This window comes from Lampetra planeri, chromosome 56, assembly GCF_965212315.1.
Source record: "Lampetra planeri chromosome 56, kcLamPlan1.2.h2, whole genome shotgun sequence".
NCBI lineage: Eukaryota > Metazoa > Chordata > Hyperoartia > Petromyzontiformes > Petromyzontidae > Lampetra > Lampetra planeri.
Window position 1 is genome coordinate 4,194,590 of NC_136162.1, and position 26,112 is coordinate 4,220,701.

At 45.8% G+C, this 26,112-nt stretch overlaps 1 protein-coding gene across 1 annotated transcript in view; it reads left to right on the forward strand.

Annotated features, from left to right (window-relative positions):
* Positions 1-26,112, forward strand: part of MRE11 (MRE11 double strand break repair nuclease) — an 82,728-nt gene that overhangs the window by 23,294 nt on the left and 33,322 nt on the right. Inside the window, exons 7-9 of the mRNA XM_078618188.1 lie at positions 13,613-13,798; positions 14,829-14,994; positions 25,656-25,736. Coding sequence (XP_078474314.1) covers positions 13,613-13,798; positions 14,829-14,994; positions 25,656-25,736 — 433 coding nt within the window. The remainder of the gene's footprint in view (positions 1-13,612; positions 13,799-14,828; positions 14,995-25,655; positions 25,737-26,112) is intronic.

Below are 26,112 nucleotides of genomic sequence, written 5' to 3' on the forward strand. Positions count from 1 at the left end.
TTCAGCCGCACATTCGATGAACATTTGACGCGGCTGGAGACAGTGTTTACGAGGATGCGTTCTGCCAAATTGAAATTCAAACCAAAGAAATGTCACCTACTGCAACGGTCCGTCCGCTATTTGGGGCACATTGTGAGCGCTGAGGGAGTGTCCACGGATCCGGAAAAGACGGCGTGCGTCCGGGATTGGCCGACTCCGGCCACCGTGGGGGATGTTCGGCGGTTTTTGGGATTTGCCTCGTATTACCGAAGATTCGTGCCGGGTTTTGCGACGATTGCGAGGCCTTTGCATCTCCTTACGGGTAAAGGACGGAAGTTTGTTTGGGGACAGCCGGAGGAGGCGGCCTTTCGGAGTCTGCGTGATCTATTGGCCACGGCCCCAACATTGGATTATCCCGATTTCGATCACCCATTCATTCTTGATACGGACGCGAGTGACACAGGTATTGGGGCGGTGTTATCACAGTCTAAAGGGGGTGTAGAGCGTGTCGTGGCGTATGGTAGCCGAGTCTTGTCTCCTGCGGAAACCCGCTACTGTGTCACTCGCAGAGAACTATTGGCGGTTGTTTTTTTCCTACGGCAATTTCGACCATACCTCTACGGTCGTTCTTTTATTGTGCGTACGGATCATGCGGCCTTGCAATATGCCCTTAAAATTGACCAGCCATCCGGACAGTTGGCACGTTGGTTGGACACGCTACAGGAATTTTCCTTCCAAATTCAACATCGGAAGGGTGTGCGCCATGCGAACGCTGACGCACTTTCCAGATTACCGCGGCGCGGCCCTTGTAAATGTGAGTCGGGGACGCATAGGTGTTCGCCGATTCCAAACCCCCCTCAGCCGCTCACGCTGGCCGTCGAGAAGTCGGACACTCCGATGGAACCGGGACCGGCTGACGGGGTTTTGAATCTGCCGCGGTCTGTCTGGATCCGGGAACAGATGATGGATGAGTCATTGGTGTCCTTGCGGAAGCGGTCTGCTAAGGACAATGGGAGTCCGAGTACGGCTGTGGGGCCGCAAACCGCTCTCCGAGATGGTCTGCTTATGTGGCGGGAGGGGTTCCAGGAACGTTGGCGCCTGGTGGTACCAACGTCCTTGCGGTTCGAGTTGATTAGAACCCTCCATTGTGACACTCTCTTACATTTAGGGGTGCAGAAGACCTTGTTGACGTTGCAACGTCATTATTTTTGGCACGGCATGGCGACAGATGTCGTAGGGCACGTGCGCGCGTGCCCTGCGTGTGCACAACGTAAGCCGCCGAAACATCCTTACGTGCCGCCTCTCCAGTCGATTCAGGTGTCTCGAGTCAATGAATTGGTGGCACTGGACATATTGGGACCTTTTCCACCATCGGCGAGGGGTAATAAATATTTGCTGGTAGGGGTTGAGTACCTCTCCCGTTGGCCGATGGCCTGGCCGTTGCCCGATCAGTCGGCCGCGGCCATTACCGACGCCTTTTTGTTTGGGTATATTATGGATAAGGGGGCGCCTGAGAGACTCCTCACGGACCAGGGCAGGAATTTCTCTTCTAAATTATTGGCGGAAGTGTGCGCGGGCCTTGGGACTAAGAAAGTACGGACATCCCCATACCATCCGCAGACGGATGGTATGGTTGAACGGCTGAACAGGACATTGTCTGCCATGCTTTGCCATACCGTGAGTGAACAACAATCAGATTGGGATCTGCACATCCCCGGGGTGCTTTCGGCGTACAGGATGACGCCTCATGCGGCTACAGGATATTCGCCGTTTTACCTTATGTATGGTCGGGAAAACGTGCCGCCGGTAGATGTGCAATTGGGAACTGGGGTGAAGGGACCTCGGAAACCACTTCCTGAATACATCCAGGACACGGTTCGCCGAGTCACGGAGGCGCGGGAGAATGCCCGCGTGGCTACGGCCAAAGCCCAGGCCCGGAACGAGCGATATGCGCGACGGTCTGAGGGGGAGTGCCCTTGGAAGGTTGGGGACCTAGCCTGGCTTCATTGTCCACAGGTACGTCCGGGGACCTCGCCGAAATTGCACAAACCCTGGCATGGTCCCGTACGCCTCATTGCGGTTCCCAACCCACAGACAGCACGCGTCCAGATTGGGTCTCGTCGCTGGGTTGTGCATACGTCGCGCTTGAAACCATATGTTGCTCCCTTACATGATGCGTCATCCCCCAATATTGCCTTGCCGGGGTCTGTTGCTGCTGACTCTCCCCTGCCTGCGTCCATTGATCTCGCTAGAGCGCCTGTCGTACCTGTTCCAGACAGGCCGGCCGTGACATTGCGGGGGACGAGGGGCCCTGCTCGGAGGACGCCTGCCAGGTCTGCGGGACCTTCGAGCCCTGCAGCCCTTCCGACCCAGCTGCGGGCACGGTCACAGGACAAGCCCAAGACTAACTCTTTAGAGACACGGGACGGCGGTGGACTTCCAGCTGCGACAGGGGGATTACCCCCTGTCGTTCCTCGACTTTCATCGCGTTCCCGTTCTGCGAGTGGGCCGCCGACCGTCCGGGACGGGCCGGCGACCCGCACACGTTCCAAATCGCTTACGTTTCGTTGATTGTTGCTGTCTTGTTATTTTTTTCTTACAGTTGTATTTATTGCATGCTTTTGTACGATCGTTGATGTTGATTGCGTTGTTGTTGTTCTTGCTGTTACATTATATGCTTAGTGTCCTTTAGGGGGGGAAGCTCGGTTCGCCGCATTACGATTTGCTATTGGTCAGCCGAGGTCGGCTGGGATTTTTCTACGGGGGAGGGTGGTGTAATGCGGGCGTAAGCGACCTTCCGGAGGTGACGTCACGGGGGGTGGAGTCATGTGACGTGGGGGTAAGGTTCGGGGCTTTAAGCGGGTAAACCGGAAGGGGAAGGTAGTCGGGGTGTGAGCGGAAAAGAGTGAGGCCACGCGGGCAAGTGTGGAGAGGGGGGGCGCCGACGGCGATCGGGAGCCAACCCCGAAGATAAGAGGAAGCTGCGGAGTGGTGTGCAGCTGGGGAGGAGACAGCCAGGAGGGCTGCGTGTTAGAGGCAGCGGTGTGGCTGCCAGGAGGAGCTGCGGAGAGAGAGAGAGAGGGGGCTGCTTGTTAGAGGCAGCGGTGTGGCTGCCAGGAGGAGCTGCGGAGAGAGAGAGAGAGAGCAAGAAGCTGTGAGAGCTGCGGAGGGAGAAGAGCAGCAGAGAGTACAGCCAAGGGGGGCTGTGTGAGAGAAACAGCAGCGGAGCTGCTGTTGTGGATCGGGCCGACATTGGAGTCAGCACCGTGGAGAAGCTACAGAGTAAAGACAGCCGTGTGGGTGTACAGCACGAACCGAATAATAAAGGACACTGAGCCAGACATCGTGGTCCAGTCGTTTATTACACTTACATTAACCGCAATACCTGCAGTCAAATGCAAACAAAAAACAATACTCTGATAATTTATGCATTGTCTTTGAAACTGATTGGTCCACACCAGAGACAGCTTTCTTTAGAGCCTGGTCTCATATGGTGTTCGACCAGATGACGCAAGTATTGTGATTAATGTAAGCATGATTCCTTGCAAAAGGTGTCAGTTTTGTTGCCAGAAAAAAGGGGAAAAACCCTATTAGTATATTTTGGTACTGGCAAAGGAGGTCCCATGATATATTGGAGTTCTTTCGCACCGTATGTAGCCAACCGTGCTAATCAAGCTTGAATTGACTACACGGATCACCGGGTAAAACATGTTACCTTGTTCAGCAACAACCACACAACATAGCGTCACGCATCTACATCTGAGACACTTTATTGGAATGCGACTTTGTCAATCCTCCGGCGCCTCCATGAACATACAATTACATGAATGCTTACGCCAAACTTGACCATTTAAGGAGTGTGTCCAGCAGCTGAACAAAACGTCAACGAAACAGGAGAATAAAATATCGAAATTACAGGAGAAATGGGGAGAAAAAGAGGTAAAAGCCGCGTCGCGACTTCAGTAAAAAATGCATTTGGTATCGGACGGAAGAGTATGTATTTTTTTAAAATATACTACATCCTCTGCTGAGCTCTTGTATAAATCCATGTCGGTGAGTACTTCAGAGGACGTTGGACCAAACCTTGGGATTTAAACTCACGGTGGCTGGTTCAGCCCAGAGTTGTAAGCATGCTCATCATCATGGCAATTTTTCTGCGGTCGGAAATATTATTTCTTACACAGCCTTCATGGAGATTTGTGCAGGAAATCGCCTTAAGTGCAGCAAACATTAAAAAGCCGGTGGCGTCATGATCATATGCAAGAGTAGATCATTTTGTGGGTTTTTTTAAATAACCAAAACATGTGAAATTTGCCAAATTACCAGCAGTGTCTCTAGATGGCTATAGATTGGCTTCAAACCCGTGTTTATTCTAAACGTGGAGAGGAAAACCAGAGGACTGTGCAACCACGGGGAGAGACACATGCAAATATCCAGCAGCAGGCATCAGGGTCGGTTTCGAACCCACGACCTCCTGTATACCAGGTGAGGGAGATAACATCTCCATTGAGTGATTGACACAGAGCATCTTCACCATTCACCCACCTCGCTTCCATGCATCTCATATTGCGATGCTGCCGCAAGACATGAGTAATGAGGTGAGATAATTTGACAAAAAATTAAATCACGTTTACTCCTGGGTGATTTAAAGTTGAAAACTGCCGTAATAATCTCTTTTTATAGGATTAAGTGTTAGACTTCATGAAGGACTGATATGGTGATATTACGGTGTTATGAAATGACTTTTGTATATGGGATGAGTGGCATTATTTGTTCCTCTTTAAACCTGTAAATCCAACATTGAACTCATGGGCCACTGCCAGTTATACTCAAGTAAATCTCAACACTATTATATTCGTATTTTGAACAATGGTGGGAATTCATATGATTAGTATTAATTTTTGGGCCAGTAAATGTTCTTATGTTAATTCAATGTTTTTTCATGTGTAGCTGTTTGCCAATCCACTGCTGGATGAGGGCCTCCCCACACCATGTAAATTGTGGTGGTTATTGTGGTGGTTATATGACCATGCTAAATTCCTCTTGATATGCAAATTCTTTTGTCAAGGCGCCCTTTCCCCCCCTTCCAACCCAGCTTAAATATATGCTCCAAGCATGGTGCTGTTTCATTCAGACCCTGTAGCCTTGACAGACCTGGTTTTCACCTGAGGACGGCTGCTTGCGTTGTGGCCGAAACGTCGTGAGAATTATTTTATTATGTTTTATTTTTATTATTTTATTACTTCCCTTCTACGTGACTTTACCGAAAGAACCAAGAAGATGAATCCCTGCAGTCACGAAAACTTTAAATCGAAATATATGACCATACTTCACAAAACTGGTCAGCGCGGGTTGGAAACAGCTGAGACCATATACATGGAGTCATAGATTACAGAACAGCAATGGACTTTGCTGCAATGCCAACTACTAATGAACTCTGCCGCAGCCAATAACACCTTTTTGATGCATTGGATGGTGTTGACCCCATCGAAGCATTTGCCAGGCACAACAGGGCTTAGTTCTGAGGTCTGAAGAGGTTGTGCCATCGGTCATTGTGCCCCATTGCATTCTGATTGTGACCGCTTTTTTTTCAAGGGTTGTAATGGCAACGAATTAGAATGCAAGCACAGCCCTCTACTCTGCGTACACAGGAGTTCAAGAGCTCTTGCAGGATCTCAGCAAGTCGATAATTAACAGGTGGGCTGGAGCAAAGACAAACACCCCTTGATAGCCTTTCATCGACTGTTCTGCCAGGTACTCATTTCAGGCTAAGTTGGCATAGGGGAGGGTCCAGGACCGGCTGAAATATTCACCACTTGTTATTGGTCGTGAGCGAGAATCGTAACTCGGGTCGCCAGGTTCGTAGCGCAGCGCGCAAAACCGCTGCGACACTGCTCCCCATAACGTGAAATATCGCACACACATGCAATCAAACACTTTGCAGGTGGATGGCATGTATTTGTGAAACTCCATAATCGGCTGGGTTGTGAATTGGCCAGGCGATAGTAGCACAGACAGTAGGTTTTTGAATCCTCTGCTGAGCTCCGAGTGTTATTCTCTCGTACGTGTGGTGCGTCTCTTGCGGGTTTCTTGCCACGTGGATTCAAACACTGCTTCATGGAATTGGATAAGCATCGCAAAAATGCAGCTCCACCCTCCTTAAAACGAGTCTGTGGGATCCATTGAGACTTCCATCGGTAATTACCTGGCATTATTATCGGTAATTGCAAGCAAGAACATGCACATCAACATAAAGCCACACACAATTGATCGTATATTTAATTGTCCCGTTATGTTGTGTACTTTCAATTAAGGTTGCCTATCTGCCCACATGGCAGCTGACAATGATGCCCTGGTTCAGCTGTTCTGGGCAGGCTGACATTGCCGTGCGCGGGGTTGGGGAAGTGAGCGGGTTTGGGAAAATAGGTAGGTAGGTTCACTTGGGAGGGGGGGCGGGCGGGGGGATTTGTTCGAGTGTGCAATATTGACTTCGTGAAGAATCTTGCACGTACGTATGTTGAACTTCTTTCGCACTGTACGTACCCGAGCATGCTAACTGGAGGTTGCAAGGGAAGGACAACAAACTAAACACAAAAAGCAGTTTTAAATGAATCAGTTTTAAATATAGATTTTAAAGTGCTTAGCTCCAGTGGCTTCCTAATATTCGAAGGAAGAGCGTTCCAGACGGCCGCGGAAACGCATCCGAAAGTGCGTGATGCAGTGTAAATAGAGCAACAACTATAATTTTACATTGAGACGGTTGATTCAGACGATGGCGTCAGGCGTAGCGGAGTGTATCTCTGTGATGATTCCCCTCCCTCCTTCGTGTTTGAACCGGGCATGGAATCGTTATTTGTTCCACAGTCTGTTCCGCAATGGAGAGTTACAAATATTCCATGTGTGCATCAAATGGAATATTTTGTGCATCAAATGGAATATATTTGTGTGCGAATATGGCTTAGGGGTTCTGGCCCCAGCAGCTTCGTTGAAGATGTAAGCCAGAGATATTCTCACTCTGGGTCTTGTTCGAGTTGTTTGTGAGTTCTTGTGAACTCCAGTCGGGATATCCACAACTGGGGAGGGGGCACCGCAGTAAACGCCCAATCACCCCAGGAGCACACAGCCGAGATCGAGGTTCGTGCATAAAAGGGCACCATCGGTAGATCTTAAAGACCACGAAGGGGCCCGTACGATTGAATTAGCTACCGAATATGAAGTGACTCTAGGGCTCGTTAAGGCCTCAAATGCGAGCAACGTGATATGAATTTCCACTCGTCTAGAGACACGAAGCCAACGCGTATGACGCGGTAACATATAATCAATATCTAAATTATATACCATGTTCTCCAGACTTTAAGATGCTCTTGAAATTAAGACGCACCCCCAAAACGTCTGCCCGATGTCAATAAAGCTTTACGCAACTGGATTGTGAGATGCACCCCCAAACTTTTTGCCTCTAAGGTACAAGGTGAAAACAACGTGTGTTTTGTATTTTAGAAAATAACGATAAATGAATTCTCAACAATCCTAAGCTAATGGCTCTCCAATCTGGATTTGGGTTCTACCTATTCTTATTTGGCTTGATGTCCCGACAATTTGCCGCTTCCATCAGAAGCTGAACTCAGTTCCTTGCGAGGTTCACAGGGCGTGGTAAATGCAACGGAGAGCTGTATGCAGCACAACCCTGAAGACCTTCGCAAGTAGTAGTACAACCCCTAAGCTGACGCTCATTTCTGTTGTCTATGATGGCAATCTGTTCAGGAGATAAATGCCAATGTTGAGGTCTGCTAGCCAGGGCGAGAGGGTTTAACATAGGAGAGTTTTTGCGTAGGTTTTGCTACTCTGTTGAAGGAGCGCAGACTACGGTGGTCCATTATGTGGTACATTATGTGGTCCGTAGTTTCGGTTGCTTGGCCGCAATCGCACGACTGTCGCTTGTGTCTTTAAATTTTCTATTTATGAAGAAGATAAAACCACGTGTTGAATAACCTGGAGGGAGTCTGCATTTGAAGACGCTCTCCGTGTAATTGATGAAAATAACTTTTAGTTCCTTATTGAAACGTTACATTTATTATTTCACGGCTGAAACTCTCTATCCTAAATGGTTTTATGATGAAAATGCAAAGAAATCTAATCAAATATATGGAAAAATAATAACTGTGTCATCTTCCAATCACACTCCATCACCCTTACATTTTACCCGTTGGTTTGATGCTCACATTTTCAAAGAGGGATGGAAGTTCATTTCTAATAATCTCCTTAAAATGTTAAAACTCTCGTCTTTGTGCGCCAATAATTTGCCCATCGGAGCTCGATTCCTGGCTATGATTGACCATCAGTGGGGCCAGGACATTGCACAGTAAATTTTCATCGCAGAATTCAAATTGTGCGCGTTCGGATTGAATGTGTCATCCTTCCGCCAGTCCCAGATTCTGAGACGCTTTATATCCAATACCCGTGGTCACTATCGATCGCGCGCTTTCAGATCCGCTTCTGCGGCCGTCTGGAACGCTCTTACGATGTTAGGAAGCCGCTGGAGCAATGCAATTTTGAATCTAGATTGAAAACTTATTTCTTCAGAACTGCCTTTTGTGTTTAGTTTGTTGTCCTTCACTCGAACCTCCGATTAGCACGGATGGCAGCCTACGGTACTAAAGGAGTTCAACATACATTCATACACGAACGTGATGAGCAATCGTTTGTTTTTATTTATATGTTTTTTGGACAAACAAATGATCACGTTGATCAATTATCTGCTCGCCTTTACACTTGCCAGCGACGTACTAGCAGGCATGAGGATAAGAACCGGCTGGGTCATCTTTTCAGGCAAAAAAGTTATTTCCATTAGGTCCATTGCTTTATATCTGCTAACATGCACAGGTGCCAATTACCATTGGAGAGGCACAAATTGATGAGTAACGTTTTAGCCAAAATGTCATTACCGGCGCTGGTCAAGTGGAAGCTAATTTTGGGATATTTTTTTGTAAAGACTAAATCAATTAAAACCTGCAGTTAGGACATAATTTTACAAACGGTTGAATAAAGACCCAGCAGGGATGCGCACGTCTTTGTGTTTTTAAATCGTCATTTTCATCAGTCACGGTCGATCCACTTTCTGAGTGAAGGTCTCACTAAGCCGTTGCCACCTCTCACAATCCGGCAATCTAACTAGTCCATCCAACACCTGCGCACATGATCTGATTTCATTGATTCTAGATTTGAAGCTTTCGTGACTGCAAGGATTCATACTCTTAGTTCTTTCGGTAAAGTCACGTAGGTAAAAAATGAAATTAAAATTAATAAAAAATAAAAACAATAAAATCACGACGTTTCGGAGGCAACACAAGCTTCCGTCTTCAGGTGAAACTGTCACAGCAAAAAATCTGTATCAAGTAGAGAGAAGTCCCAAGAGGTACGACCTTATATACTGATTAAGGGGGGAGGAGCCAGGAAGGGCCGCGGGAGAGGAGGAGTTGTGAGATGGTCAGTACTGCTGCTGGAACTGAGCCTTTGTAATGTAGATGGCATATGTAGATAAGCCAGCTAGGATTAATCCGCCTTTTGTTATTCTGCTGATTTCATTGCTCCGTCTCCCTGGTGGGCACGCTCTCTCGGGCGTATTCTGTTCCCTTGGCTGTCGCTCGCGTCACTAATTCCTGACCATCAGCCCTCATCCCTTCTAGCCACCACGTGGCCCTGCCCAAAGCACGCTCACTTTTCCTTTTCAGTTTGAATTATGCCTCCAAACTTGTGACTGTTCTCTAACGCATGCCCTTCTCTTTCTGTCTCTATCGGTGTATTTCCGAGGATGCTCCTCTCCATGTTTAGAACACATTCCTGCGGGGGGAGCTGGTAGGAACGTTGGGTTGCTCGGTCAATGTCCAGGGTCAACGGCGGCGTGGTGTATTCCGCAAATATGGCCGACTGTGAGGGCGGGCACAAGCCGGCGTGAGTAGGTTAAACATTGAGTTTTATAAGGGCACCACGGGGTGATCAGCCCCTCCCCACCCAGCCCCACCCTCCCCACCCAGCCCCTCTCCACCCTCACCTCCCCACCCAGCCCCTCCCTCCCCACCCAGCCCCTCCCTGCACGACGGACGGACGGACACAATAATCCCCTGTGGGCTGGTGTAACCAGGAGGTTCCTACCAGTATCAACATTCTGATTCTGATGCTCCTCTGTGCACTCTTGAGCATTTTCCCCATGTTCTTTGGTAGCGCTGACAGTGTCACAGCTGATAAAAAAAACTTTTTTTTCGCAACAATTTTATCTGTTGCTTTTTGTTCAGTGCTTCAAATTGGCTCGAACTTGCTTTTGTCTGTTGAAACGATTTTCGATTCCATTGCACATTCAGTGGCTATCCCAAGTGCACATTATCGCCTGTGGGTGTTTTATTGTTGACATGTGGTAATTCTTGTATATGTACATATAAAGCTACACCTTTTAGAGGTGGCCAAGTGATATCACAACTCAGAATTCATGGGTTTTTATGTGAGCGGGATATCGAACCCTGGTGCCTCGCGATTGAGTCAGCGTCTCGCAATCGGGAAAAAGCACGCGTTCAAATTCTGCTATGAGATCTCTTTTACCAGTGGCAAAATATAGTAGTAGGTTTTTACCTGGTTGGGTAAAAACCTACTACTATGTTCAAATTCTGGTTGGGTGTTTTTCCTCGGCCCCGTTGTCCGTCCCTCTGTAGTTGATGAACAAGTGCCACTTTTGTGCCGGAGTCAATATTGTTTGCCCTATTGATCGACTAATCCTCCATCATAGGAATGTCGAATTTCCTCCACTGGCTCAGAGCCTCAATGCTCAGCAGAAAATGACTTTGACATTTTTTTTACTTTAACACAGGGATTAAAGAAAATCGACAGCTTCTCCATGCGCGAGCACATTCTCATCTCCTAAGATGGCTTTAATCCATCCTGTGGTGGAAATTTTCTATTTCCGCATAGGTGGTTGCAGTTGTGCTGTATAGCTGCCCCAAACTCATCCGAGCGCATTTATATATTATTATTATGACCACTCGAGAAGTTAGTCTCTTCGCAAAGGCTGAAGCTTACGTTTGAGGATATAGTCCCCAAGGAACAAGCCGGGTACAGGAACGGACGAAATGTCCGCGAGCAAGCGACATTGAAGACAGGCTTTGAACGTCGTCCCAAAACAGCGGCAGCGTTCGATGGCCTCTCTTCGGCAGTTGATACCGCATAGCGGAAGGGTCTGCCGCTACAGCTTGCGACGGACCGTCCGACTTGTCGCCGACGTGCCGAGCCAGCGATAGTTCACCGCATCCACTTTGGTGAAGCGGCCAGCGGCACACGGAGATTGAATAGCCGACTCCCGGCAAGAGCCGGCTCCCGCAGGGATCTGCTCTTGCCCCGGCGCTGTTCAATCTCAACGCCGGCGGGCATTCCGGCAACATCTTCCCGCAGGTTCATGTACGTGGACGGCGCCGCACGCTGGCAACCCAAGCCCCTGGACGAGAGAGGACAATGGGAAAGTCCTCGAGAAAGATGTCCAAAAATCGGAGAGGCGTACTTCAAGAAGTGGCACCGCCATAAGCCAGACAAAACAACCTCGTTGAGGAGCTGACTGTGAAAGCGCCGGGCCTTGTCTCTCCTACGTGGAGCCCCCGCTAGACCACCCTCGAAAGACAACATTGGGAGAAGCACGTACACCTTGCAGCCGCGGGATTGACAAATAACTGGCGGTTATTGTTATTGTAATTTTTTTATTAAGTTCTTGAATTAAACTTGGATCGCTCAAATGCGGCTTGGTCAAAACTCTCATATTTTTGGCAATAAATGTTGCACGACGCTACTTTCTATATTGATATTTGTCACGTTAGTTATGCATGAAAAAATTATTCTGATGAATTATGCATGTGCGGGTCTGTGGGTTTCTATGCATGCATAACTCATGAGACAACAGACAAGCGTTCCGATGGTGAACAATGCAGAGGTCGCAAACGGGTTTTGATTCCTTACCCGTACCCGTACCCGGCCGCACCAGGGTCGCAAACGGGTACCCGTACCCTACCCGATACCCGGCTACCCGTACCCGGCCGGGTATCGGGTAGGGTACGGGTACCCGATTGCGACCTCTGGGATGAAGCCATGTTGCAGGCGTGGGTGGGTTGATTCTATGAACTTAAATTGTGAGAAGAGACAAGACGTTGGGAAATGAGTGACAAATGGTTACTCACCAGTGACTCACGGCCTACCCGTACCCGGCCGCACCAGGGTCGCAAACGGGTATCCGTACCCGGCTGGGTACGGGTAGCCGGGTATCGGGTAGGGTACGGGTAACGGGTACCCGATTGCGACCTCTGCAACAATGTCAGCACCAGAGGAGTACTTCAGCACTGCTAAGATTTTGGTTTTAATTCTTAGCACTCATCCAAAGCAAATCACATTTCCTGAGATTAGCGAGTCGGATGTTATAATTAAACTCACAAACTCACGGCCAATCCGCCCACCACCTTTACAAGTGGGAATTCTTGGAAAGCCTGGAGTGCATGGGTCTCTGTGTGAAATCGCACAGTATTGTATGACTATGAACTCTGTGTGAGTCTGTGGGTCTCTGTGTGAGTCTGTGAGTCTCTGTGTGAGTCTGTGGGTCTCTATACGAGTCTGTGCGTCTCTCTGTGAGACCTCACTAATTGTGAACCACTGCAAACTATGAAAATTAACTGGATGCAATGAATCAATCCACCACCAAATTAATTGAAGCAATGTCCTGGTCTAAACTAATCAGGACATCGACTTATGAGTTGCTATTAATCCATCCGTACGTGACTAAAGATGCATGTCACAAATTATGACACAAGGAGACTACATGCCTCCGTTGAGGAGGAATGATTGCCCTGCGAAAAAGTGGCTAATTGTCGGGTTCCAGGAACCAAAGCTCTGGGATGTCATCATGACCCATGCATTAATTTTGTTACCATAGCTTTGTGGGAAAGGATCCATTAGTGTGAGTAATGCAGATTTGTATGCATGCACAATGTGTAATCTTGCACCCTTTTATGTGTGTGCAGGCCAAAATCACCGTATTTCAGAGTCCACTCCGTCCGTCCGTAAATGCACGGAATGCAGGTGTCTTTTAATGAAAGGTGGTAAACACCAAAGTTGTACCCACGATTTTATCTCTACATCACAGCGTTTGATTCTGTATAGGAATCCAATTTAGTTTTTTTATTATCTTGTTGGTCATGTGGTCAATGTGGGTCTTCAAAGACATTTTCGAGTCCAGGATAACGCCGAGATATTTAAAGTTGACAAACTGCTGATTCCAGTGCGCTGACCATGATGCCACCGCTCCAAAGACAAAGTTCAGCCTGTTGGGGCAAGTGCTGTTTGCGAGTACCTATGAAGGCCGGCACGGAACATGAGGGAGTGGGTGGCCAGCACCACACTCCCGACCGCCTTTACCTCACCAGTGGCAACATTTACAACACACCACACCAGGTACTCATTTGAGGCTGAGTCGACGTAGGGGAGGCCCAGAACCAGTTTAGATAATCGCCACTGGCGTTGGCCGTGAGCGGTAATCGAACTCGGGTCACCAGGTTCGTAGCGCAGCGAGCTAACCGCTACCCACCCACTTTCCCACGCACGCACACACACACAGGTCCAAGCACAGCGCCACCAACTACATTCCGGAGCACTTCCTCTATAGCTTCCTGGACCTGGTGGTGTGGGGCCACGAGCACGAGTGCCTCATCAAGCCCGTGCGCAACGAGCAGCGCTTGTTCTACGTCACGCAACCCGGCAGCAGCGTCGCGACCTCCCTCTCTCCCGGCGAAGCAGTTGCCAAGTGAGCGGCGTTCGGCGGACGCGTGCACAACAACGACAAATATCCCCTGTGCAGCCTTAGACTGTTGGGGGTAAGTGCCGTTAGAAAGCGGCACCTGCGAAGGCCGCCCACGGCGCACGAGGGGGTGGGTGGCCAGCACCACGCCTGGCTGGCCTTGTCTCAGAGGTCGCAAACGGGTTTTGATTCCTTACCCACACTTTAACCCACCACACGTGACCTTCCGATCAACAAACTGGTGACCTCTGGATGGCAAGTCCAGTGTACTGGCCGTTACACCCCTGTGGCACCATTGCAAAACTGGTTCATAGTAATCAAAGCTGCATGATGTAGGGGGGAGCAGGGAGAGCTGTCGACAAATGACTGCTGGTGTACACACGTGTGCAAAGCATGGACCAAATGACCCTTTAAGCCACAACTTTAACATGTTGCGGCTTCAAAGATTCGTTGGTCTATGATAATCATAAGTAATATTTGTGATGCCAAATGTATGTCTTTATGAACGTATTGGCGGTACACCGGTGTGCAGTTCTAAATAATAATTAGAACGCTTACAATTATTTTATTTTCTCACCATTCGCAACCCCGCTCAGAAAATCTTGTGGGGTCGTGCATTAAAATCAGTTCTCGTGATGTCGAAGCAGTTGTAAGACGAATGTCAGTTCAAATTGTGATTATAGAGACTGTTTTATGAGGACCCCGGTGTGTTATGCTACACCGGTGTACCGCCAATACGTCCGTATGTTGAACTTCTTTCGCACCGTACGTAGCCGACCACGCTAATCGGAGGTGCGGGGGAAGGACAACAAACTATGGGTCTCTGTGTGAGTCTATGGGTCTCTGTGTGAGTCTATGGGTCTCTGTGTGAGTCTGTGGGTCTCTGTGTGAGTCTATGGGTCTCTGTGTGAGTCTGTGGGTCTCTGTGTGAGTCTATGGGGTGTCTGTGAGTCTATGTATGTTGAACTTCTTTCGCACCGCATGTAGCCTACCGCGCTAATCGGAGGTGCGAATGATGCTGTTGCGTCTTTTAAAGGCACGTGGGCATCCTTCACGTGCACGGGAAGCGCATGAACCTTCAAAAGATCCCGCTGCAGACCGTTCGGCAGTTTTACATTCAGGATGTGGTTCTGCAGGACACAACCATCAACCCTTCTCACCCCAAGGTCACTCAGATGATTGAAAACTACTGTTCTGAGAAGGTAAATCTGGTTACCCATGCAAACCGTAGCCTCCGTGTGTGCTAACTGCTGATGGGAGTCTGTCTGCTTACCTTACGTAACCTTAAATTTCGATTTAAAGCTTTCGTGACTGCAAGGATTCATCTTCTTGGTTCTTTCGGTAAAGTCACGTAGAAGGGAAGTAATAAAATAATAAAAATAAAACATAATAAAATTATTCTCACGACGTTTCGGCCACAACGCAAGCAGCCGTCCTCAGGTGAAAACCAGGTCCGTCGAGGCGACAGAGTCTGAATGAAACAGCACACGAGCTTGGAGCATATATATAAGCTGGGCGCCTTGACAAAGGAATTTGCATATCAATAGGAATTCAGCATATTTATGGGAAATGCAGGAATGTGATTACTACTACATATGCATGTGCATTATGCAGGATTAACAGCATCAAAGGGAGCTGCAGTTGCTGCTGCTGCAGTTGCTGCTGCTGCAGTTGCTGCTGCTGCAGTTGCTGCTGCTGCAGTTGCTGCTGCTGCAGTTGCTGCTGCTGCAGTTGCTGCTGCTGCAGTTGCTGCTGCTGCAGTTGCTGCTGCTGCAGTTGCTGCTGCTGCAGTTGCTGCTGCTGCAGTTGCTGCTGCTGCAGTTGCTGCTGCTGCAGTTGCTGCTGCTGCAGTTGCTGCTGCTGCAGTTGCTGCTGCTGCAGTTGCTGCTGCTCAAGTTGCTGCTGCTGCAGTTGCTGCTGCTGCAGTTGCTGCTGCTGCAGTTGCTGCTGCTGCAGTTGCTGCTGCTGCAGTTGCTGCTGCTGCATTTGCTGCTGCTGCAGTTGCTGCTGCTGCAGTTGCTGCTGCTGCAGTTGCTGCTGCTGCAGTTGCTGCTGCTGCAGTTGCTGCTGCTGCAGTTGCTGCTGCTGCAGTTGCTTATCATGGGACCTTTTTGCCAGTATCAAAGTATGAAAAATGAGAATAGATTTTATCCTAAAGTAGTAATAGGGTTTTACCCTATTAACTGGTACAAAAACTGACACCTTTATACAAGGGATCATGTTTACAATAACCACAACACAAGCAGTCAAAAAGCAAACAAAAAGAAACAACTCTGATAATGATAATGTTATGCACTGTCCTTGAAGTTGATTGGTCCACGCCCGAGACGGCTTTTCTTTGAGCCTAAAAGCTGTCTCGGGTGTGGACCAATCAACTTCAAGGACAGTGCATATCATTATCAGAGTTGTTTATTTTTGTTTGCATTTTGACTGCTTGTGTTGTGGTTATTGCTAACATGATGCCTTGTATAAAGGTGTCAGTTTTTGTACCAGTTGAAAGGGTAAAAACCTATTACTATATTTTGCCACTGGTAAAGGAGGTCTGATAGGGTTTATCCTTTTTGGCGATGAAACGGACAATGCATATATTATCAGAACCTGTTCGTGTGTATGTGTACCACACACACGTGTGGTTAATGCAGACGTGTTTCCTTGTTTGAACATCTTAACGCCTGTTTTATTGCCATAAAGGGTAAAACCTATTCTTATTTTTCATAATTTTCTCTCCTCTCTTCTGCATGGGTTTCTTCCCATCGCTAAAAACAACGGACATTGTAACTGCAAAAAAATAATTTGTGTCTTTGTAGAAAATATAAATAACAAAGTGTATCATTTTTTTCAAAGAGTTGTTTTCGGATGGCTAATGCATTGGGCACCACAGCAAAATCTACTTGATTTATGCTGTGACCTTTATACAGACAGAAGGGGGACTTTACATTTATTTACAATACACATACCTGTCAACCCATATGATTTATCCGTATTCTTGTACAGGGAAATTGAGTACAACATTATTTTTTGTGTTTCTCCCTTGTGATGGTTCTTTGTAGGATGAATGATGAGAATTATAAGGTCATGGGGTGCCCAATAAGGTCTCAATTTGTCTGTAATAAGGTAGGCACTGATAAGCGGTTGACAGGTATGAATACATCACACTCCGTGTTGATGAGATTTAATTGGCTAGAGGATCTAACATTTGTTACTTTGCTTCTTCATGCCTCTGGTCATCCTGGGTCAGTTAGCTGTGCCCGTCGTTAATTGATTGAGTGCCGAGTCGAACGGCCCCGCAGTTAATCGAGTTAATTGATTGAGTTGACGGGATTCTCTTCTTGGGCACGCACAATCCATGAGTGCACCTGGTTCTCCACGGGGGCTCCAAACTGTCGTAAGTGGGGAAAAAAAGGGGCCTTTGGAATCCTCCTTACCCATACTTCCCATTACAAAATATCCCTTCTCATTACGCCCAACGTTGCGATCGCGTTGCCCTTCAAGGTTTCTCTCCTCCACTTAGGTCTGTGAAACGTCCCCCACAATGCCCCTCCTCCCCTCCCGCCTTGCCCATTGGCGTCACCCCAGCCACTGGCAAGACCCCTTTTTTTGTTGTACGCTTTTATTGAACATGCACCGTTGTCTGTTTATATTCTTTCAAATCTTTGACGCCTAATATCCTCGGATCTACGAAGCCGAACGAGCTGAAATGTTCTACACTGACTAGTCTCGCACGACAATTCAAGATTTCATTAAACAAAAACGGTCCAGGTCCCGCCGGTCCTGGGCCTCTTAACATTTGTAACTTTACGTAATTAATGCTAATCAATTCCGCCCCCCATTTTAAATCACAAATGGTCGCGGGCAGCATAGATGTTTAGTACAACTGTATTTGAACACAACAGGGCTCCTGCAGCCCTATGACAACCTGTTTGTGCATGGTGGACACCTTCTAGGCACTGTCCAGGCTCAGAGCTGCTTGGCTTTCGAGGACCGACCAGATCGGCCGCATTTCAATTCGGGGTGATTTGTTCATCGGCGGCGTTGAGGGTTATGGTGTTGCTGTTCTTAACAGTTAACGCCTCGCGGTGCCGAGATGTTAATTACATCGCCTTTTATACAGGAGGTCGTGGGTGCGATCCTAACTCTGCCACCTGGATATTTTGCATTTGCTTGTTCTCCCCCTGTAAATCCGCTATTCGATTTGTATATACATAGCTAGAGAGATGCAAAGTAATTTGATTGCTTTGTTGAACTTCAACATTACATAACCTTACTGTTTGCAAATGACTATGAGACTAAAACGTAAAAATTAAGTAACATCTTACCATATATAACAAAAGTATTTTAACACAAATGCTACTACTATCTCTACTCTTACCTACTAAGTTGCCAATTTAAATGATTAAAACTTTTACAAAATGTGCATGTTGCCAACCAATTAACTTCCTTTCAGTTTGAAATAGCCGTTGAAAATTAAATTTAAAACAATACAAAAATAGAAACAAACTAGTTGTTTATTGCACACACTTTTATTTGCACTAAACGTAGAAATTAATTATTTTAACCCCAGAATTAATCAAATTTGATGTTCTGAATAAAAGTGGGTGGCTTGCATAATACAAACAGAATATGGCGAAAGGAAACCACCCACTTTTATTCAGAACATCAAATTTGATGAATTCTGGGATCAAAATAATGAATTTCTACGTTTGAGTGCAAATAAAATTGTGTGCATTGAAAATTTTTTTTTTTTACCAATTAAAAAAAAATATTTTTTTCCTTCTGCCTCATCGTGGCTCTTCCTCTCTTTTTCCTGCAATCTCCCCGTTCAAAATTCTGTACGATGCTTCCCTCCACCGCAACACTTGGCCCAGTGCGGCCCCGGAAGACAGCGTCTCTGTCGGGAAGACAGCGTCTCTGAGACCTGTTCTTCACCTGAGGACGGCTGCTTGTGTTGTGGCCGAAACGTCGTGAGAATTATTTTATTATGTTTTATTTTTATTATTTTATTATTTCCCTTCTACGTGACTTTACCGAAAGAACCAAGAAGATGAATCCCTGCAGTCACGAAAGCTTTAAATCGAAACCGAACAAATATGTTGCTCCGGTTAATCCGAAATCCACATGACCGCCTCTACAGTACAGGAGTTGCATATCTTTACAACAGTGGGCGGAGTTTGATTGGTTTTGATTGGCGTGGCTCTGCTATCCACTTACTGGGCAGGCGTTTTTTGCGTGGGAACGGGAAAGTGTTATCACATAGTGATCCGCGGAAAATTGATATTTTTGGATTCGCGATTTTTAATTATCCACGGCCACCCTCCCCGTCATTAACGCGGAAAATCGAGGGTCTGCTGTATTTGCTATCACCGTCATCATTAGCCATGATCAGTTCACTGTTGGATGAAGGCCTCCCCAATTGACTGCCACCTCTCAACATCTTGTGATGCAGCAATCCATTCAGCACCTCACCACTCCCATCTCCTCGGTGGACGTAGTCTTCGACACGTTCCATCCTTTGGCCGCCACTCCGTTATTATTCTTATCCAGAGTCCCTTCCAGCGACGTGTCCTGCCACAAGACCACTTGCCTTTCCTCAAAGTCTCAGCACATTCGTCTGTAACACTGTGGCCTTCAAAGAAAAAGCATATAACAGGCGGAATGTCGGTAAATTACCCTCCTTCATAGCCAATGAAAGGGAGAGAAAATTCTTGCTCTTCTTTATTTGCAATGAAAAAGGGACATTGCCTGAAACGTTGCATTTTATATATAATTTATTTATAAGGCAGTGCTATTGACAGATGTGTTGAGTTGTTATTTGTGCACTGCCATTGCAATTTCACCAAATCGTTATTTTCTCCGTATGTTTTATTTATCTTTGAATATTTTTTTCAATATTCTGTGCTTCCTGAATTGAGATATATTTATCTTTACGTTGACAAGGCTGACCCAAGTAACTAAATGTAGACGGGAACATTTACTCATATATTATAACGTAAAGGCAAGAATTTTAGCGTGGCGTTTTTTCCCTCTTTATCTGAGAATCTAACGATGATCATTCCTGCACAGATGGTGCATTTTGTAATTCCTTGCGGCAGCCTAATGGGTGACCGAATGCTGGAATCGAATTGCGAATTCCAAAAAAAGTGGCTCATTAGTTTGTGCACTAACCTCCAGGCTTAGCAACTGCCCAAAGTAAGAATAAAAAAATGTCTGAAACACGCGAAGACGACAACCGTGATGTCGATGGACACTTTATCCGCTCCTAGCGATTAATTTTAACCACTTTGTCCACGTCAGCGTTGTCAACCGTTTACGGCAGTCAACATTTTCTTCATACGTTTCAATGATGGTAAGACGTATAAAAAAAAATGTGTCCGTTATTCACATTTTTCCACATACATCTTCAACACGGACCATTTGTTTTCGGGCGACTCGCAGTAATATATTTTGTTTCGGTGCTCTACGCGTAATTTGTTTTCTTTTTTTCTTTTGTTCTTTTGGTGTCCTGCGTCACTCTTGCAAATGAGACACTTCGGGTCTCTTGGAGTGCTTGCCTGGTCAATCAAAATAAACTTGAAATGACGTGGCACGTCATACGCAGCTGCCGCTGAGTAATGGTGAACACACTGCACCTGCCCTCTCCCCGTGAGATTTCTCCTGGATAAACCAGTGGAATAATGATCATTACCCATAATCGAGGTTTTTGGGTGAGAACGCGTAAATATATAAATGTGTCGTTAAAACCCGCAACCACCCGACACAGCCAACTAGTAAGGGTTGTCACGTAAACAGAACGTGGCTAATTCGTCACTAGTACAGCACTAGTGTATAGTGTAGTGTATAGTGTAGTATACTAGTACAGCACTAATGTGTAGTGTATTGTGTAGTGTACTCGTGTCGTGTATAGTGCAGTGTATAGTGTAGTGTATAGTGTAGTATACTAATACAGCACTAGTGTATAATGTAGTGTACTAGTGTAGTGTACAGTGTAGTGTATAGTGTAGTGTATAGTGTAGTGTACTAGTGTATAGTGTACTGTATAGTGTAGTGTATAGTAGTGTAGTGTATAGTGTAGTGTATAGTGTAGTGTAGTGGTATAGTAGTGTATAGTGTAGTGTATAGTGCAGTATCAGTATACTAGTACAGCACACTGGTGTGTTGGAGAGCCAAGCCACAACATTTACAATCTGAGTACGACGTTTCGCCAGTAATTACAACCAGCTTCATCAGGCGACAGCCAGATTTGTGGAGAAGTCCACCTGTTTCATTCCTTATATAGAGGCGTAGATGTGTTCACCACACAGCTTGTGCTTTTGCACAATGTGTGGGGGGGGATTACTGAGGCAACGCATTATGCGAGCCCTTTGAATTTGTCCTTCCTGTCTATTGTGTTTATTAAAACGGTAATCCCTATTGAAGTACACTGCCCTTTGTAGGCAGGCATTTAAATCATGTATTTTTTGATGATTCGCTTTCACGCAGCACTAAGGCGAACGGTTAAAGTTATTTTGATTTCTTTCAATTTCGATAGATCCTCTAATTAGTCTTGACCAGTAGTAGATAGTTTTGCACAAAACTTCAACATTATCAAAATCAATTGAGTGTCCTTGTTGGCACGCATGCTCTCCTACTGGTGACAGTTGTATTTGTGAGTATTTAATATTTGTTTGATGTTCTTTTAGTCTCGTGCTGATCATTCGTCCTGTTTGCCCAACATAACATTCACCACATGCGCAGTTAATCCTGTATACACCTTCTGTTGATCGCTTCGGTAATACATCTTTTGTATTTTATGTACCGTGCCAAATCTGGCGGGTTTTAACGACACATATATTTACGCGAAGATATTTTTCGCAAAAGCCTACGTGTTAAAATGATAATTACATCGGTCTCACTGCAACTCACTGCATCATGTTCTGAAATTTCTACCACCGTGCCACTTGTAATATAAACACTTTTTTTTTTATATATGGACAGCTGCTCTTCTAATTCCCAATTACCCGGCAATGAGACGTTTTACATATGAAAGACGCGTTAAGCTAATTCGATGTGAAGGCAGATGATGACGGGGATGATGATATTATATTTCAGTTATATTGCTAAATAACCTAATGCCATCGTTATAATGAGCTGCTTTGCCCCGCGTTGATCGTTCTGTCACATCATATTAAAAGGTTCATCTTCATCGAGGTGAATCAAACAAATACTTTGCTATATTCTCCCTGCAAGTTTTATGCTGCACGTGCACTGCCAATGTGGAAAGAGAATGGAAGAAGGGCAATTTTAAGATCTGTTGGGACAATAAAGTTCCTTTAAGGAATAGAAGCGTGGATTTCCTTTCCATATGTTTGATTTTTGACGGCATATTATCAACTTATTCAATATAAATTTTGATTTGAAGCTTTCGTGACTGCAGGGATTCATATTCTTGGTTCTTTCGGTAAAGTCACGTAGAAGGGAAATAATACAAATAAAACGTAATACAATTCTCACGACGTTTCGGCCACAACACAAGCAGCCGTCCTCGGGTGAAGAACAGAGCTGTCGGAAAGGCATTAGGATGCTTTCGTCTTGAAGACAGAAGCTTGTGTTGCCTCCGAAACGTCGTGATTTAATTTATTTTTATTTTATTTTTTACCTACGTGACTTTACCAAAAAAAACAAAGAGTATATCTATTTTCGACAGCGTATTCAATCATTTTCGAGAGTTAAAAAACTGCATATTGCACATGTTAAAATAACTTATTAATCATCTGTGTGATCGGTGGCAATATAAAATAATTTACACGTTTGACAATTGAGGACACATCAAATCCAGAGCTGTTGAAACATATGCTGCTTTAAAATGTCGTGCATTTTTCCTCCGCTTGTGATCTTCCACTGCTGAATTGACTATAAAATACACAGACATTTTATATGTGTGCATATATATTCAATTCTGGTGGGATAGAGTGTGAGATGCATTCGTCTGGTTTGGCTATGGGCAGTTAGCCAGGCCCAGTCAGAGGCCGGAGATTGCAGTCAACCAAGCAGGCCACTCTAATGCCAGCTAACAATTCAGGAAAACAGGCTTTAGAGGTAGGCCTGAAATTATTACCACCAGCATTCAATAATGAAGTAATCGAAAGCAAACAACTGTAATATTTTCCTCACTAAAGTAACGTTATTTTCGACATTCATATGGCCGAATGCGTGTTCTTTTAAGGATTCAACTTTGCACGCACACTGGGGCTTCTAACCAAGACAGGCGTCCTGATGTGTGGATGGTAGGTAGGTGGATCTGTGGCTGTAGACAATATAACAATAGAGTTATTGTTGGAGTGGAGGGGAGTTCAGGCTGTGGGGAGCTCATGCTGCAGGAAAACTCGAGGCATCGATTATATTTTAAGTTTCACGTTCCTCCCAGGGCAATTTACTCCTTGTTTTGTCCAAATTGGAAGATGGAAACGGTGTTCTAAAGCCACTCATCGAATTAAACCACTCGTGAATTTCAAGTGTATGAAAGTTATGATACTAATCTTTTAAATGATGCTTTCAATCGGACGAAAACTTATTTGTCAGTCGTTACGGGTCACTAAGTGTTGAGGTTTGGTTGTACATAACGATTACAAATGAAGTGGCGGCTACAGCATTAGAATTGAATAAAGATCCACTTTGGCTTTTTTTTCTCCGTCTCGAGATACCATTGTGGTTCAACAAAGCATGCAGAGCACTTTGTCCCGCATTAGCATTCTGTAAAAGTTATTTTTGGTTGAGTGATTGATTTAAAAAAAAGGTCAGAGTATCCCCAGTGAAGCCAATTTAGTACCATTACCATATCCCACACGCCTTCCTTTGAAAATGATCTCCCAATGCATGAATGTCAGCGGGTACACAGTAGTCCCTCGGTTAACAGTGACATCATCGGTTAACGTTTTTTTTGGAAACGTTTCGCCTCCCACATGACCCCACATTAACGGCACGTTTACGTTATGCGCACGGGCGACAATTTCGGCCAATCCGTGCGCTCGAACACGAGGCAGAGCCACGTCCTCAGCCAATCAGCGACGCTCGTTTATGAGCGTTTCGCCCTCAACTGGCGTTGCTTACATTATTACGTTTTCTGTTTTTGGCATTGGAAAACAGCTCTCTTGCAGACTCAGTGATTCGGCGAACAGTTATTTCGGTTAACAGTTTTTGTGGAAGGGATTAAAAACGTTAACTGAGGGACTACCGTACCTGGAATGAATCTGTAGACATTATTTCAGATTCTTTGACGTGTTTCCGTACCTCGTGTTGCTTGGTGCGACGTCGGGACATTTCTCTCTGTGTGCTGGGAGCTTCTTCAGCAACTTGGTTCTAAGCAACACGCTATAAAGCACAACCGCCAAAACCCACGCGGTATTGTTTAAAACTATTATTTAAGTGTTGTTGATTCAAACGTCAGTCCTTTACTGTGCATACCAGTACATTTGAACTGAAGCAACTTAACTACAGAAACTTAACTTGGTTCCAAGCAACTCGCTCTATCTCCAACACAACTCCCAAAACCCACATTCCAGTATTGTTTACAACTGTTCCTTACAATTGTAAGTAGTATACGTAGCGTATTATCGTGTCCATTCTTGACTGTGCATACGAGTCAAATTGAACTCAAGGAACTTCTCGCACGATGCGCTTCCGGACAAGCGAGTGAAACGTTGTATTTTTTTGCTAAAACGAAATGTGTGGTCACGTGACACGCACGCTGACTCGTCGTTGGAAATGTAAACAGTGGCTTTGATTTCCAAACGGCTTTCGACGTCTTGGGGAGCGGAGGTCAGGGAGATGAAATGTCATGAATATTAATTGCCGAGGTGGCCGGAAAGCATCGATCCTCGGGTTCAAATCCACGCAGGCATCTGTGATTAAACCAGAGACTCGGTTATAATGGATTCATGGTCTCAGCCAGGTTCACCGGTGATTATAGTAAACAAAAAAAACATTAAGTTTAGTTCTGCATTTAATGTGGCTAAATTTCCGCTCTGAAAATTGTTACATTTTTCAAACATTTTCTTTGTCATGCGTCAAACGTTAATCTGAGTGGCGAAGCGAAGCAGATGGGAAAGTGCTGCCCCTGCCTTGTTGGCCATAAGTCACTTGAAGAGATCTCTGTGTTGGTACCTCTGTGATATCCGCTTCTGCGGACCATTCTCATCTCATCGCATGAATCTGGTACCTCAAGAAAAAAATTTGTGGGAAAAGGTAGTCAGATGTACTGTGTATATATATATATCAATCTATTTTATATGAGGCTGTTTTAAATGAAAATGTTTATATATATATATTTTTTCAACTTAAGGTTGAAAGCATTTAACCATTTTCTATGTTGGTCTGTAACAAGGGCGGGTGGGATGACACAACAACTCTTGTAAAGATGATCCAATAGCAACAGAACTTTAATGTAAAGCTGTGTTGCAATTCAGGAAATTACCCGATTGAAAAATGGCCAAATTTATCACAGGGTTGCCCAAAACTTGTTGCTGAAAACCAGCACTAAAATAACTCTTTGCAAATATGCAAAAACTTTATTTTAATGTTCTTTGGTTCTTTCGGTAAAGTCACGTAGGTAGAAAAATAAAACAAAATAAAAATAAAATATCACGACGTTTCGATCGCAACACAAGTGGTCGTTCTCGGGCAGAAAAAATAATCCAGCAGTGGAACTGCTGAACCGGCTACCCAACCAGCATGTGTGTTGCTAATTAAATGCTTCTTGTGAAGGTGTATGTGTGTATGTTGATCGTCTTTCTCACCGTACGTAGCCAACCACGAGTTGGAAAGTGTTAAATGATCCGTGCGTGTGCACGGTGTTTTTTCTAACTTTTTTAAAATTGGTTTCTACCCACAGGTGGAAGACATGCTTGAGCAAGCCGCAGCTGAGCGATCGGGACACAGCAAGCAGCCGGACCGGCCTCTGATACGTTTGAGGGTAAGCCTGCAGCCACTACAAGTTTTCATCACTCGTTATCATCATCATCGTCGTCGTTGTCATCATCGTGTGAGGATACCAGCTGTGGGAGAAAACCAAAGAACCCAGAGGGAACAACCTTCTGTAGGACGTGGATCAGAGGTCGCAATCGGGTACCCAATACCCGTACCCTACCCGATACCCGGCTACCCGTACCGGGCCGGGTATCGTGTACGGGTATGGGTACCCGTACCCTACCCGGCCGGGTACGGGTAGCCGTTTTCTGGTGCGGCCGGGTATGGGTACGGATAAGGAATCAAAACCCGTTTGCGACCTCTGACGTGGATAGATACATATAGACGACAAACAGAGAAGCACTCGAGTGACAGATGTTCTT